Genomic DNA, 14,449 nt, shown 5'->3' on the forward strand with positions numbered 1-14,449 from the left:
CACCACAAGCCCTGTAACAACAGAAGGCTGCCTGTCCTTTGTATATAAGTATGACAAGGAGACTGTGTTGTAATATCAGGGATTTGCTGCATCAACATTCATATCACAAAGCAAGGAGCCAAACTTTCTCTTTCAGAGTTTCCAAATAGGTCCCCGAGTGGACAGCTCAGGTGCAAAATCAAATTCCATTTCGTGTTTAAATTCCCCAGAATTCTGGGCTGCTCAACTGTGGAGACCCTATTTGTCTTGTTTCTTTGAGTTTTCTTGTAAATAATCTTCCCTAGTTGGTCTCTTTTATATACTATACCACACAATTACAAACTCCTCCCCACCAGGCTTCTTATTGTTTTCAGACAGAAAATATTGTCATTGAAAAGCAGAGAAAGAAAAATTAAGATTTTTCCCTAGATTGAAATTTCTATAAATATTTTACACTTGGTTGGATTTCTTGTGGAATTTCCATTCGTGAGCAGAAAAGCTACCTATCATCTTCAAATATTTAGCCGGAATAAAAAGGAAGCTATAAAGAATTCCTGTTCAGGAGGCTGAGCCCCAAGAGTGAAGAAAGTGGGAAATACAGGTGTTGGCAGGTGTCCAAGAGCACTGGCAAATACAGCAACGCATCAATCTAGAAGGGCAGAAACGAGGAAAGTCTTAGCCTGAGAAAATCTTCTCAGGAGTGTCAAAACTGGACTGTGTGCGAGCAGAAACCACACTGGAAAGTCGGCATATACACACGAAGCTGAGGAAAACAGCCTTGGAATGATTCATGATTATAAAACCTGTGAATGGACTACAAGTAGGTGAAAAGACACAAAATCGGGTAGGGATGTGGAGAAGAAAAGCAGAAGAAGGTGATCTTTGAACACAAATTCTGACTCCATACAAAAGAAATTTCTGTAAACTTTGCCATGATTTTCAAGTGTAATTAAAAAACCACAGAAGGGAATTAAATTAAATGAAATCAAACTCAATTTAAAGAAAATAGATTTATTATGTAGAAGGTCTTATGCTAGATGCTGTAAGGGGACGTTAGGGGAGGAGGAGTGACAAGGATGGGGATGATAAGAAGTAAGCTGGTGGAGGAGAAATGTCCACATCTAATTATAATACAGCAAAACGAAGTGAGTGATGTCACAGAAATTTAAACCAGAGGTGAGGGTCTGGTAGATGAAACTGTACCTGAGGCGACAAGTTGTCCAGTACGGCTCAGAGCACATGTTCTACATGACAGAAAAGGAGACAAAGGGCCTCAGATTCATCCCTTCCCTTGTAGCCCCTCAAACTCAAACAATACGTGGTCTTTGGATCTGGTTTCTTTCACTTAACACGTTTTTGAAGTTCAGCCACATCATGGCATGCATCAGCACTTCATTCCCTTGACTGTTGAGCAGTGTTCCATTGTACAGATATACCACGTTCTGTTTGCCCACTCACCAATGATGGGTATTTGGGTTGTTTCCATTTTCTGACTATTCTGAATCATACTGCTAGAAACATTTGTTTACAAGTCTTTGTGTGGACATATGTCTCATTTCTCTTGGGCGATACCTAGGAATGGAATTGTGGAGTCATGTGGTAAATTTGTGTTTAAGAAACTATCTAACCAATTCCAAAGTGGCTGCACCATTTTACTCCCACCAGCAATGTCTGAGTTCTCATTTCCGCTCAGCCTCTCCAAAACTTATTTTGATGACAGCCATTATGGTTTGAACTCGCATTTCCCTAATGACTAAGAAGTGTCCCTTCTTAGTCCACTACACTCTAGATTTCAAATCCTTAAGGACCTGCCTCCAACAACTACCTTCTCTCTACGGATTTTGTTCTATCAGTAGATAAATATGGTTGAGTCTCCCCCATCTTAAAAAACAAAACCAAAGCAACCCTCCTTTTTATAAAAAGTGATTTACATGGTTTCCACTTTGCCACATTCATCTCTCTGTAGCCTTTGACTAATAGGGAGAAAACTTGTTTTTCCTAAAGGAAATCATTATGCCCCAGAGAAACTCCTATTCCAAGGATATGCATCCATTATTTTCATTTTTGGCTTCTTCTATGAGGGTGTTTTTCATGTGATCCAGTTTTCTAATTCAGTCTCAACCTTCCTTTAGATTCACTACTTTAGATGCTGGGAAGTTACTCTTGAGATTTTGCTTGAATACTACATGGGTACCTCTTTTAATGCAGAACAGTGTCTATATCAGGAACAAAAAGCAGAACTGAGTGTCTATATCAATATCTTCAGCTCAGTTTAATAATTAATCCTCATCAAATATATAACATTACAAGATGAAAGGCCCTTATTCAACCATGCTGAAAAAATATTTGCAACAGATAATGAAAACAAAATATTCCCTCTAGAGATAAAGCGAAAGATAAAATTCTTCTTCATCCATCAATGTTCTCCTTTTTTTTTTTAATTTAATTTTATTTTTTTGAGGAAGATCAGCCCTGAGCTAACATCTGCTGCCAATCCTCCTCTTTTTGCTGGGGAAGACTGGCCCTGAGTTAACAACCGTGCCCATCTTCCTCTACTTTAATATGTGGGACGCCTGCCACAGCATGGCTTGCCATGTGGTGCCATGTCCGCACCTAGGATCCGAAATGATGAACCCCAGGCCACCAAAGTGGAACGTGCATGGTTAACCGCTGCACCACGGGGCCAGCCCCTATCAATGTTCTCCTACAGAGAATTCAAATTCTCAAGTTCCACTTTCTAAACCTACTAACTCTTCTTTCTATCCATGTAAATACTTTTAATCAAACCTTCTTCTGCTTCATTGTAAACTCTAATGCTTTAACTTCCCCCATTTTCATATTCAAATCTTGCCAAATATTAAAAGACATTTGTGGTAGGCAGAATTCAAAGATGGACCTTAAGATTCTTATCCCCTGGTATATATGTCCTGTATAATTTCAAGTGTGGGGAGCAAGACTGATGAATATGATGGGATATCACTAATGTGATTAGGTAACTAATGAGTTGACTTTGAATTAATCAAAAGAGAGATTGTCCTGGGTGGGCCTGACCCAATAAGTGCTCCAAGAGAAAGTAAAGTGTCAGAGAGATGTGCTCCTGCTAGCCTCAAATACAAAGCAAACTGGCATATTGTGAAAGGAGGAGGCCACATGGCAAAGCCCTGAAAACAGCATCTAGGCACTGACAGTTGTCCCCCACCAGCAGCCAGCAAGAAAGTAGTGACCTCATTCCTATAGTCCCAAGGAAATTAACTGTGCCAACCAGTGAGTCTGAGGAGGACCCCAGGTCACAGATTACAGCCTCAGCTCACAACCTGATTTCAGCCTTGAGAGACTCTGAGAACCCAGCTAACCTGTACCCAGACTACTGACCCAAGAACACGATGAGATAACACATTTGTGTTATTTTAAGCTGCCAAGTTTGTGATAATTTGCTACACAGCAATACAAAATTAAAACAATGCTTTAAAAATAGTATCCTCCTTTCCATTTGTATCATTTTGAAAAAACTTAATCAGATGATAAAATTTTAGCACGAGTATTTTCATCAAAGGGTGAAAAGAACTAGAAGCCAACAAACAAAATGGCATCAGAAGCATTTATAACATAATTACAAATAAGCGCGATACTATTCGTCAGGCACGGCTAAATTAAACTCCCTAATCCTCTTACAGTTCTGGCATCAACGGCCACGTGAATGCTACCGTACCTCGATCCTCCAGTGGGTTGCCAGCAAGGTTAATCGTGTGGAGTCCTGAGTTGGGATTATGCGCTAGAGCACTGGCCAGCTTTTGTGCAAAATCCCTGCAAGTAAACAAAACAATACAATTAAATAACACAAAATGTAAAACTGTTCAAATAAAACATTTAAAGCTAGTAGAGCTGCATTGAAATCTAAAAAAAAAGAAGGCTTCTTTACAATATCAGTCCATATATCACGTTTGTTAACACCCAATGTATTTCACGCAAGTATAGATCCTCATTAGAGAATCTGTAAAGCCACAGTCAGAATACGGTTCATTCTGACTAGCCAAACCCTTATTCGAAAGCAAAAAGAAAATATATAATTGCCCCTTTAAAGACACATTAGCAGGATGCTATTAATAGCATACCTTGGCCTTCCTATAACTTAAAGAGAAAATCCCAAACTGAACCTAATTTTCACGAAAATTGCAATAAGCTATTCAGCATATCTTACTTCTCATTTCATGAGGTAGTCACGAAGACAAAACTGATTGCTCTAATTACGGAGTTTAAAGGCTACAGTTGCTAGCATGGTATTTTACAAAAATCAAAATGACTATTTTAGGTAAGTTTAACTCAAAATAACACACTAAATGCTGTGATTATGATAGTCAACTCTCCTCACTGAGCAGCAGTCAAATCTTTGTTCTAGTACGTTCAAACTCTCACGCCTCAAGGAAGGCTTGAGTATTGCCCACAGACTATCTAAGTGAAGACTATCTAAGTGTGAATTTGAAGAGGACTATATATGTGTGAATTTGAAAAGGGAGAGAAATGACTAAAAGTGATCAAAGCAAAGCAGTAAAATCATTTGAAATATGATATGACTACCATTAGTGATACTATAAAAGCTAATACACAGCATCTACAATGACACCTTTTCAAGCACTTCGTATACATTCATTCATTTATCCTCACAACTATAATTCTATAAGGTGGGCACTATTATCATCCCCATTTTAAAGACAGACTGAGGAACAGAGGGCTTAAACAACTTGCCAAGGCCATGAGGCATCTGCTTCAAGAGCCCATGCTCTTAACCACTACACCATGCACCCTCAAAAATATCACGCGACACAACAGCAAACAATCTTATAAAATCCTTGACCTTTGTGATAATGGTGGGGATCATAAGGATTTCGTCTTTAGAAGGGAAAACACTATACTCTCCATGTGCAAAGTCTGACTTTTTTTTAACTATAAATTAATTTTAGAGAAAATGGCAAAAAGTTTTAAAGCAACATATTCACACATTCAGGAAAATACTCACGTTCTAAGTCCAGCGTTTTCCAACACCAATTCTTCCAGTCGATTGGACCTACTCACCACCCTCAAGATCTGTTCACAGACGTCAGTGGACTGTTAACAGAAAACGTTCTTTAACCATGCCATGAGTCTAAAAACAATCTCACTTCATTGTTATAAATCTGTGCAGATGTAGAATTTTAATAAATCATTCATTCATTCAACAAACCTCGACTGAGCATCTACGACTATGCACCATCATGATGAAGGTCCTGGGAATACATTGACATAAAGGACAAAGTCTCTGCCCTCAAGTGTTCCATCCAGCAGGGGAATCAGACAAGAAAATGCACCGTTATGATAGAATAATGAAAAGGCCAGTTTGGTAATGCTATGGGTACACAGAGGTGCATCTCTTCCAGTCTTGGGAAAACCAAAAGGAATTTCCAAAGGAAGTGATATCCAAAATGGAGAGCCAAAGACTAAGTGGTGGCGATGACGAGAATGATGTTGGTGATAAAGATCTTACTAAGCTCTTGTCATGTGCCAGGCCGTGAGCTAAGCCCTTTATATGTATTTCATTATAAAACTGTTGAGTAGTATTGTTTCCTTTTTATGGATACAAAAATTAAGCTTTAAAGATGTCATGCACCTTAAAGGGAGGCTGAACAAGCACTTGACAAATGTTAATTACTGTTACGATGTTGCCACTAGTATTTTCTAAAACAGGGTAAAGTGGGAAACAACCTAATAAAAAGAAAGAGTTCAATAAATAATAGTCTCTTATGTTAACAGACATATTTTTAAAAATTACATAGGAAATTTTACATAGTAAAATTATTATGTCTGCTGAAATATTATAAATGCTTAGAATATAATCTTAAATGAAAATGCATAATTAAAATGAAATGTTTAATAAAGATTACAACAATTGAAATGGCTAATGTATGTAGCAAGTCCTGAAGGGACTATGAAAAATAAAGAGTTGTGCCCCAGTGGTAGAAGTGTGCATAATTTTTTCTTTTAAAATATTTTATTAATCTTTTTATACTTATATCCTGCCTTATTCCAAAACTAATTTAAGGTGGCTCTTGACCTTAAAATTATTTATACATTGAAAAGTGATTCTAAAATCTCATTACAACATAAGGTTTACTTAAATCCTTTATGATATTAAAATTAAAAAAAGAAATTGTATTCTGTGTGTCATGGTATATGATAGTCAAAGCAATATCTTTTCTAAAAATACCACATTAAAATATTAGAGTTCTGGGGCCGGTCTGGTGGTGCAGCGGTTAAGTGCACACATTCCACTTTGGCGGCCCGGGATTCACCGGTTCAGATCCCAAGTGTGGACATGGCACCGCTTTACAAGCCATGCTGTGGCAGGCTTCCCACATAGAAAGTAGAGGAAGATGGGCACAGATGATAGCTCAGAGCCAACCTTCCTCAGCAAAAAGAGAAAAAAAAAATTTGCTGAGGAAGATGTTAGCTCAGGGCTAATCTTCCTCAACAAAAGATATGGTTGGCCCATATAATATGCGTGGTTCCTCTTACTTATAAATTTCCATATCTGTTTTATTTTATACCAGCTTGTTATTTTATAGCAATTGCTCTCATTTTTATAGTATACATTTGATTTTTAACTAAATACAAACTCTTGGAGAGTCATTGTATTAATCTGTTAATTTTTTCCCCTAAATCAGTAACAGTGCTGAACATGCAGTCAACATTTGGGGAACACTACTGTAATGGTCACATTTTAGTTGGTATGAAATCTAGGTTTGTGTGTATCTCTTTAAAATGAAATCTAGGTTTTTGTGTGTACCTCTTTAAAAATTTCACCACTACGTGTTCTTCTGTGTAGAAACCAATGCTTTTCATGTAGTTGGCACTTAATTTAAAAAGAAAACAAAAAAACAGCAAAATTAATGTAATCATGAATGACTTGTTACACCTCTCCCCTACTGGCATCTTAAAGAAAAGTTGGACACAATTTTCATACATTTTCTTTAACAAATTTTTATTACAATAATTATACCCAATGGGTAAATGAAAGCCCTGCTCAAAGCTTTGCTCTGGTAAATTCCTTTTCTGGATGCTCTGTGAGGTAGCCCTGGAAAGGTAATGATACCATGGATTCTTTCTAGAAATTAGGATAATCCCTGCAAAAACATTGTCTATGTAATCTTCTTTTACCATGACAACACAGAATAAGATCAATTCCCCTGGTTATATATTGTAAGACAAAGAATTAAACTGATAAGGGGTCACCATTTGGAAAATCAGCACCGTCAGCATAATGTAAATTGCCGGCATCAGGTCAACTGGAATTAATTTTCCTATTTGCTCATCAATCTGTGGGACACATTAGAAACCCAGGAATAATGTGAAAGCAACGTTAAAGACCGAATGGAATCAAACGGCATATAAGAACTGCAAGAGCTGTAGATGCTGTGGGACTTGTGTTTCCAACTCAGATTTTCTAAAGAATACTTTACTGGAGAATTTTTGTCACATTTCACACTTCCAGTGATCCAGTTAGGTATTTGTGATCTGCTAAATCAAAGAACTATAATATTTCTTTTTTTTTCTGAGGAAGATTCATCCTGAGCTAATATCTGCTGTGACTCCTCCTCTTTTATTGCTTGAGAAAGATTAGCCTTGTGTTAAAATCTGTGCCAATCCTCCTCTATTTTTTTCTATGTGGGATGCTGCCACAGCATGGCTGGTGAATGGAGTAGGTCCGTGCCCAGGATTTGAACCTGTGAAGCTGGGCTGCTGAAGTAGACAGCTTAGAACTTTAACCACTCAGCCACGGGACTGGGCCCAAAGAACTGTAATTTTTTTTTTTTTTTTTTTGGAGGAAGATTAGCCCTGAGCTAACTGCTGCCAATCTTCCTTTTTTTGCTCAGGAAGACTGGCCCTGAGCTAACATCCATGCCCATATAGCCTGCCACAGCATGGCTTGATAAGTAATGCGTAGGTCCAACGCCTGGGATCCAAACCAGCAAACCCCGGGCCGCCAAAGCAAAGTGCACAAACTTAACCACTGCGCCACCAGGCCAGCCCCCATATCATTTTTAAAAGGTTAAAAAAAAACCCAGTGATATTTGCTGACTTGCCTAAGTTACAAAACTGAAACAGGTGAGCAAGACCCCAATTCTACTGCTATATTAGTGAGTCCAGAATGTTGGACAGAAACTTGATCCTAATCACATATTTGGCATATCTGAAAAAAAAAATCTGGGGCTGGCCCCGTGGCCGAGTGGTTATGTTTGCGCTCTCCGCTGCAGGTGGCCCAGTGTTTCGTTGGTTCCAATCCTGGGCGCGAACACGGCACTGCTCATCAAACCACTGAGGCAGCGTCCCACATACCACAACTAGAACGACCCACAACGAAGAATATACAACTATGTACCGGGGGGCTTTGGGGAGAAAAAGGAAAAACATAAAAATCTTAAAAAAAAAAAAAATCCCTCTATCCCTCGATTTAATCCAAAATAGTGACTGCTAACTGGTTTCATAAGGTCAGGATAAGGTACATAAGTCATATTTTTCCCGTGGAGCCTTCATCGAGCTAGAAGCAATCTTAACAACCCAGAGAATTCATATAACTTGAGAGGAAGTCACTTATTTTTTGTCATGCACTTCGTGTTTTAAAAAATCCAAAGGAGGTCTAATGCTGTCCTTTGCTTCAAATAAACTGGGTGTTAGAAAACCTTCACAGATTGCATATTGCAGTACCCATTAAGGGGGAAAGGATCGTTTCTTTTTAACTTTGGGTGAGAAAATTGAAGAATTGCTCTTCTTTTTAAAGACTTGCAGAGTAATATCCCAAAGACCATTTTTCATTTTAAAATACCAAATATTAAAAATGTATGCATATGTATTTTTGTGTTTAAATCTCAGTTAATAGCAAAGCAGTAGGGCCGTCCTCAAACCCTGTCACCCCGCTTCCTTCCATCCCAGGACACCCAAGAAAGCACACGAGCACTTACATGCTTTATTTTGCCAGGACTGAAATGCTTAGGGGCATATTTTCTTTCCTAAACATCTAAGGCAGCTGAAAGGGAGTGATGCCTGGGAGGAATAAGGACAGAATGGCAGCACTGATGGCCTGGACACGTTCCTGTACTAGTGAGTTGGAACAGTTTCCTAAAGCAGGATATCCGCACCTCCTCAGAGCTCTCTTGTGCCCCATTCTGAAAACCACGAGCTTAGGTGAATGTCTGAGTGAGCCAGGAAAGCTGATTTAGTAGAGAAGCATTCTTCTCTCTGATCCCACAATCCCTGGGCTAATCTACTTCTCATTCCTCGAATGGCTCCCCTCTCCCACCTGTGATCTCTGCTGGCTCGGTCCTGCATATGGTCCCCATCCTAGCAAGGAGCAAATTAGAGGCTTTTCTTCCCAAGTGTCTGATCATGGCTCTCTGGATGGCTCCCCCACCATCCCCAGCTCCATCATCGCTGACCTCAGACACTCCCCATGTTTAACTGAAACACTTTCCGTAATTCATGCTCCCACATTTGTTCATATCTCAGCCTCTCTGCTAGATTGTGGTGATGATAACAACAGTTAACAGGTATCAAATGCCTGCAATATGTCAGGTACTATGTTAGAATTTGTACATATATCATTTACTTGTCTCAATAACCTGCAAATTAGGTATACTGCAATGTCCATTCATTCATTCAACAAACTAATCGGACATTTATTTATTAAAACCATTTTTACTGAGTAGCTACTATGAGCCACAAACTCTGATAAGCACTGGATAGAGATGAATAAGACATCAACTCCAACCAGCGCACAATAATAGGTACGCAAGACGCTGAGGCCCTGGAAGGTCAAGTAACCTATCTAAGGTCACATAGCCTGGTAATAAGCGCCAGTATCTGAAACCCAGGTTTCTGTGCCCTACTCCACACTCTTTTCCTATACCACGCTGGCTCTTAATGGATCCCAAATGACTTCAGCCCATGCTCATACTGATAGTGCCTTCAACCACTCACACCCCAGGCAAATTCAGAGAACCAGCAGCCTGTCTGCTAGCAAATCTCAACCCTCCACTTTCTATAAATCCACGTCTGAATCCAAATTCTACCTCTTCACTATGATAATTGCCAAAAGAACCCAATAGACCACCTTTTTTCCACTCATAGAACAGACCAAAGATTTGGCTCCCCCATCCCTTATGAAAATTAACAGATTTCACTTTGATTTCATTCTGCTCACATATATATCTGCCCTAAAAATCATCTAGAAGATTAATGTTAACTCTCATAATTCAACCAGACCAATTCGACCTGGAAACATTTCCCTAAACTCTTGGCGGGGGGGGAAGTTTTGCGGAGACGGAATGCAAGACCGGAACATAAAATCTACTATTTGCAACTATGCAAATGTAACTTTAGCGGTTTTTGCCAACAGAATGAGGCAAACTAAAGCGAAGGCCACACTAAATGTGTCTTTCTGTTCATCATCTAAAATTACCTGAAGCAGCTGAAAACGTGAGGAAGTACTTCCCTGAAGCATCTCACATTACAAACTTTATAAAATGTCGTGCAAATCATTTATAGGAAAATATCTCCTCAAGAAATAACATGTATGCGGCTTGCCAGTATAGGGGGAAAAACCCTTTTTTTGATAATTCTCAGGTTTTTGAAATTCAGCAAAGCCAAGCAACATTTGCAACATCTTCAATCACTTACCAGTTTTAGGTCCTTAGAAGACAGCTTGGTGAACCACTGATTGTATTCCAGAGCAGCAATGATAGGTATTAGGTCCCTAGAAGCAGAAATAACAAAAGATATGAAAGTGCTTTTACAGCAGCCATATTGGCACTTTATTTTTAATCTATGACATCCAAGTTTACTTGTTAATTTCTATTATTTACAAACACGACATCCAGACAAAGCTATTTTGACCACTAGACAACAATTAAATTCTCTAGGACAGATCTTCAGTACGCTGTAAGGAATTAAATTAGGAAATTAAATGAAATTAGTCTAGGAACTCTCATTCCTATTTCCAAAGGAAAAGAGGTTGGTAACTGTGTTTGCTTGGAAAACCTCCTTGCTCTAAGAGAAACCATATATTTAATTCCATACTAACAAGCCTTATTTCTTTAGACTGCTCTTTCATAAATTTTTTAACCATCAAGTATGTCACATATTCTCTAGAGGAGCTGATATCACGAGCAAGGATAGTGTCTAGCCTGATAATATGTGACATCAGAAGGATCCGGAATGGTTAGCATGTAATCCTAGAACCATCTGGTACTTTCTCACAGTTCTTAGTACTGATTATACACAGGAGACAGCCCAGCTGTATTTTTGTCCTACGCTTCATACAAGCTCTTCAGCCATCAAGTGAAGCTATTTGCATCAGAAATCTGCCTCCACTCCATTTTTCCAGCCTGATCTCGCACAACATGTCCCCATCTCATGCTCAAGCCAAAAAGCAGACAATTGACTACTCATCAAACACACCATGCAATTTCACAATCGGAATAATCTTGTACTGCTGTGCTCAGCAATGAAAATCTATGTATCCTTCATGCCTCTATCAGACATTCTCTCCTCTATAAGCTCCCCGCTGGCCACCCCAGCTCGCATACTGCTTGCATCTCTATTTAGCATTTATTTTATTCTGTCCTGCATTATAGTCTGCTGCTTAAACATTTGTCCCTTATCACCCTCGGTTGTAAGTTCTTTCAAAACCAGCCTCTGTCTATTTCAGTTTTGTGGCTTCAGTGCAACCATATCAGTTTTATCCTCAGGGCATGACACATAGCAAATACTCAAAGTTTTACTGAAATAGAAAAGAAAGGCAGAAAGCCTAAAGAGAGCTGAAAATCCACTTTAATTCATAGCTTCTGGGTACCAGGCCCTGTGCTAGGCACTCTACACGGACCATCTCATTTAAATCTCAAAACAACCCTACAAGGTACTGTCGTGTACATTTTACAGATGAAGAAACAGATGTTCGGAGACAGGCAGTGAAACTAGGCCAAAGGGAAAGAACTATGGCCGAAACCCCGAGTCTGAAGCACCACATGTGTGTAGTTTTATCAGACAAGCTTTAAAAAGGCAAAATAAGTGCCCACGGATAGTAGAGAAAAATGATGAAAAGGAATTAGTCGTCTCAGTCATGTGATTCCACATGTCATCTTCCTACCAAGAAACCTCTTTATTAACTTGGCTTAAGTTTCAGGTTTTAAAATAGTTTTAGATTAAAAAACAAGAACAACTCTTTGCATAGTTGTTCTACGGTCTTCACTCTTTCACAGCTCTCCAGTGACCATGTGCTCAGAACGAGTCCCTGTAGCTCTCCCCAGTGTCTGATGACAGGTTGTAGCTTCGAGGGTGAATCTCACCTTATTACACAGGGCTCCCAAAGCCCACGGTGCTCGAGAGTCCTCCCCTGTACTTCACCACTCAGGGACTATGACAAATCATTCTCATCTCCTTTCGTGGATTTAATGTCAAGTAGGGACCACACTTCAGAACCTCTTTATTGTGTATTCTATTCTGTCACTTGATTTGAAGTACAGCTGGCTTTTGTCATAATGAACTCACTTTCAGGAATTGAAGAGCACATCATAATAGAACCAAGCATTACACTAATATATTATACTAATGTAAAGCACTGATGCTTTATACAGCATCATCTCTACATACGACAGGCCAAAACCTTGGGGGCAAAAATTCTGGTACACTAAAAGTCGAATCTAATATTTAAGGACACCAGAAATGTTTATGGTAAAATATTAAATTTAAAAAATATATAGCATTATAGTTCACAGTTGTTTGATATAGACAATGATTGTAATTGGTAAAAACTACATATAAAATGATAGATCTAAATGTTAACAAATACAGACACTTTTTTTTTTAAAGAAAAAGAAATATAGCAAAATTTTATGAGGATACTTTGCCTGGGTGGCAGCATTCGAGGTGATATGAAATTTTTCTAACAGAATTCTTGCTCCATATTTTTAAAATTTTCCCTTATGAGCCATATTCACAATCTAAAAGAGTTGCAAAATTAAATGTTCTATGGATGACGTAAATAAAATTTTATTCTAGAAAATATTTTCCATGAAGATGATGGAGTCTTGTGCATGTTGGCATAGTTTGCCTACCATGTTTCTCTAATGCCTAAGTTTTTTAATGTTAAAAACAAATTAGAAAAAGACAATCATATATTTTAGTTCATTCAGTAAACATTTATTTAGTACCTACTAAGTACTGGGCGGGGTTATTAGGCTCTTAGGGTTAAGTGATGAGTAAGAGCTGCTTTTGTGCCCCTACTAGACTCCAGTGGTGGACAAAGACTGCTACTCAGCTATCTGCAGCACAAAGGGAGACATGCTGAATAGGCGGCATGTTCAAAGTGGCCTCAGAACATGGGAGGACACGAGGACACAAGTACTGGGTCAGCTTGGCGCAGAGGGGGAAGCATCCACAGGGTGTAATTAGAACAGCACATACAAAGGCATGGGAACCTGGAAATGCCCCAGCAACTCCATCCATTCATATATTCAACAAGTGCCACCCACTGTGCATGAATCACTGGGTTGATGCAACAATGAACACAGCAAGATGGTCCCTCCCCTTGTGATACCGATAGCCTGGCATAGCCTAAGAGAAGACTCAGGAAATAAAAGCAACTATATACAGTGAAATAGTCACTTTGGAGTAGGGAGAATATGAAGTACTATGGTGCTTATAAAAGAGGCATTAATCAAGAAAAAGAAGTCAGGAAAAGTTCTTAGAAGAAGTTATTGAGACTTCTGAAATGAGGATGTGGAACGGGACACACATTCTAGGCAAAAGAAATAGTGAAAAAGCAAGGTATGGCTTAGTCAAAGAGTTTTTAATCTGACACCAGAAGCATGATCCATAAAAGAAAAAAAATGATAAATCAGATTTAATCAAAATCAAAACCTTTTGTTCCGCAAAAGATGCTGTTAAGAGACAGGAAAATCAAGTCACAAGCTAGGAGAAAATATTTGCAAATCACATTTCTGACAAAGGACTTGGTATCCATCATGTATAAAGAACTCTCAGAAGTCAATAATAAGAAACAATCAATTTGTGTGTGTGTGTGTGAGAGAGAGAGAGAGAGAGAGGAAGATTGGCCCTGTGCTAACACCTGTTACCAATCTTCCACTTTTTGCTTGAGGAAGAGTGGTACTGAGCTAACATCTGTGCCCATTTTCCTCTATTTTTTTTGTATGTGGGACACCCACAGCATGGCTTGATGAGTGGTGTAGGTCTGTACCAGGGATCCGAACTCACAAACCCCAGGCTGCCAAAGCAGAGCACACTAAACCTAACCACTATGCCACTGGGCCAGACCCCCAAATTTTTAAAATGGGCAAAAGATCTAAACAGATACTCATCAAAGAAAATGTACTGATAGCAAACAAGTACATGAAAAGATGCTCAAAATTATTAGCCATTAGAGAGA

The 14,449-nt window shown here is 38.9% G+C and overlaps 1 protein-coding gene across 9 annotated transcripts in view; it reads right to left on the reverse strand.

The window, feature by feature from the left end:
- Positions 1–14,449, reverse strand: part of CARMIL1 (capping protein regulator and myosin 1 linker 1) — a 310,460-nt gene that overhangs the window by 139,463 nt on the left and 156,548 nt on the right. For all 9 annotated transcript variants that reach the window (XR_006885324.1, XR_006885326.1, XR_006885325.1 and 6 more), the window contains 3 exons: positions 10,684–10,759; positions 4,994–5,082; positions 3,689–3,783 (listed from right to left, as the gene is read on the reverse strand). Coding sequence is in view for 6 of the 9 variants with exons in the window: in XM_046639893.1 (XP_046495849.1) it covers positions 3,689–3,783; positions 4,994–5,082; positions 10,684–10,759 (260 nt within the window). In the remaining 3 variants the exon portion in view is untranslated. The remainder of the gene's footprint in view (positions 1–3,688; positions 3,784–4,993; positions 5,083–10,683; positions 10,760–14,449) is intronic.

Source organism: Equus quagga, chromosome 15 (genome assembly GCF_021613505.1).
Source record: "Equus quagga isolate Etosha38 chromosome 15, UCLA_HA_Equagga_1.0, whole genome shotgun sequence".
Classification (NCBI taxonomy): domain Eukaryota; kingdom Metazoa; phylum Chordata; class Mammalia; order Perissodactyla; family Equidae; genus Equus; species Equus quagga.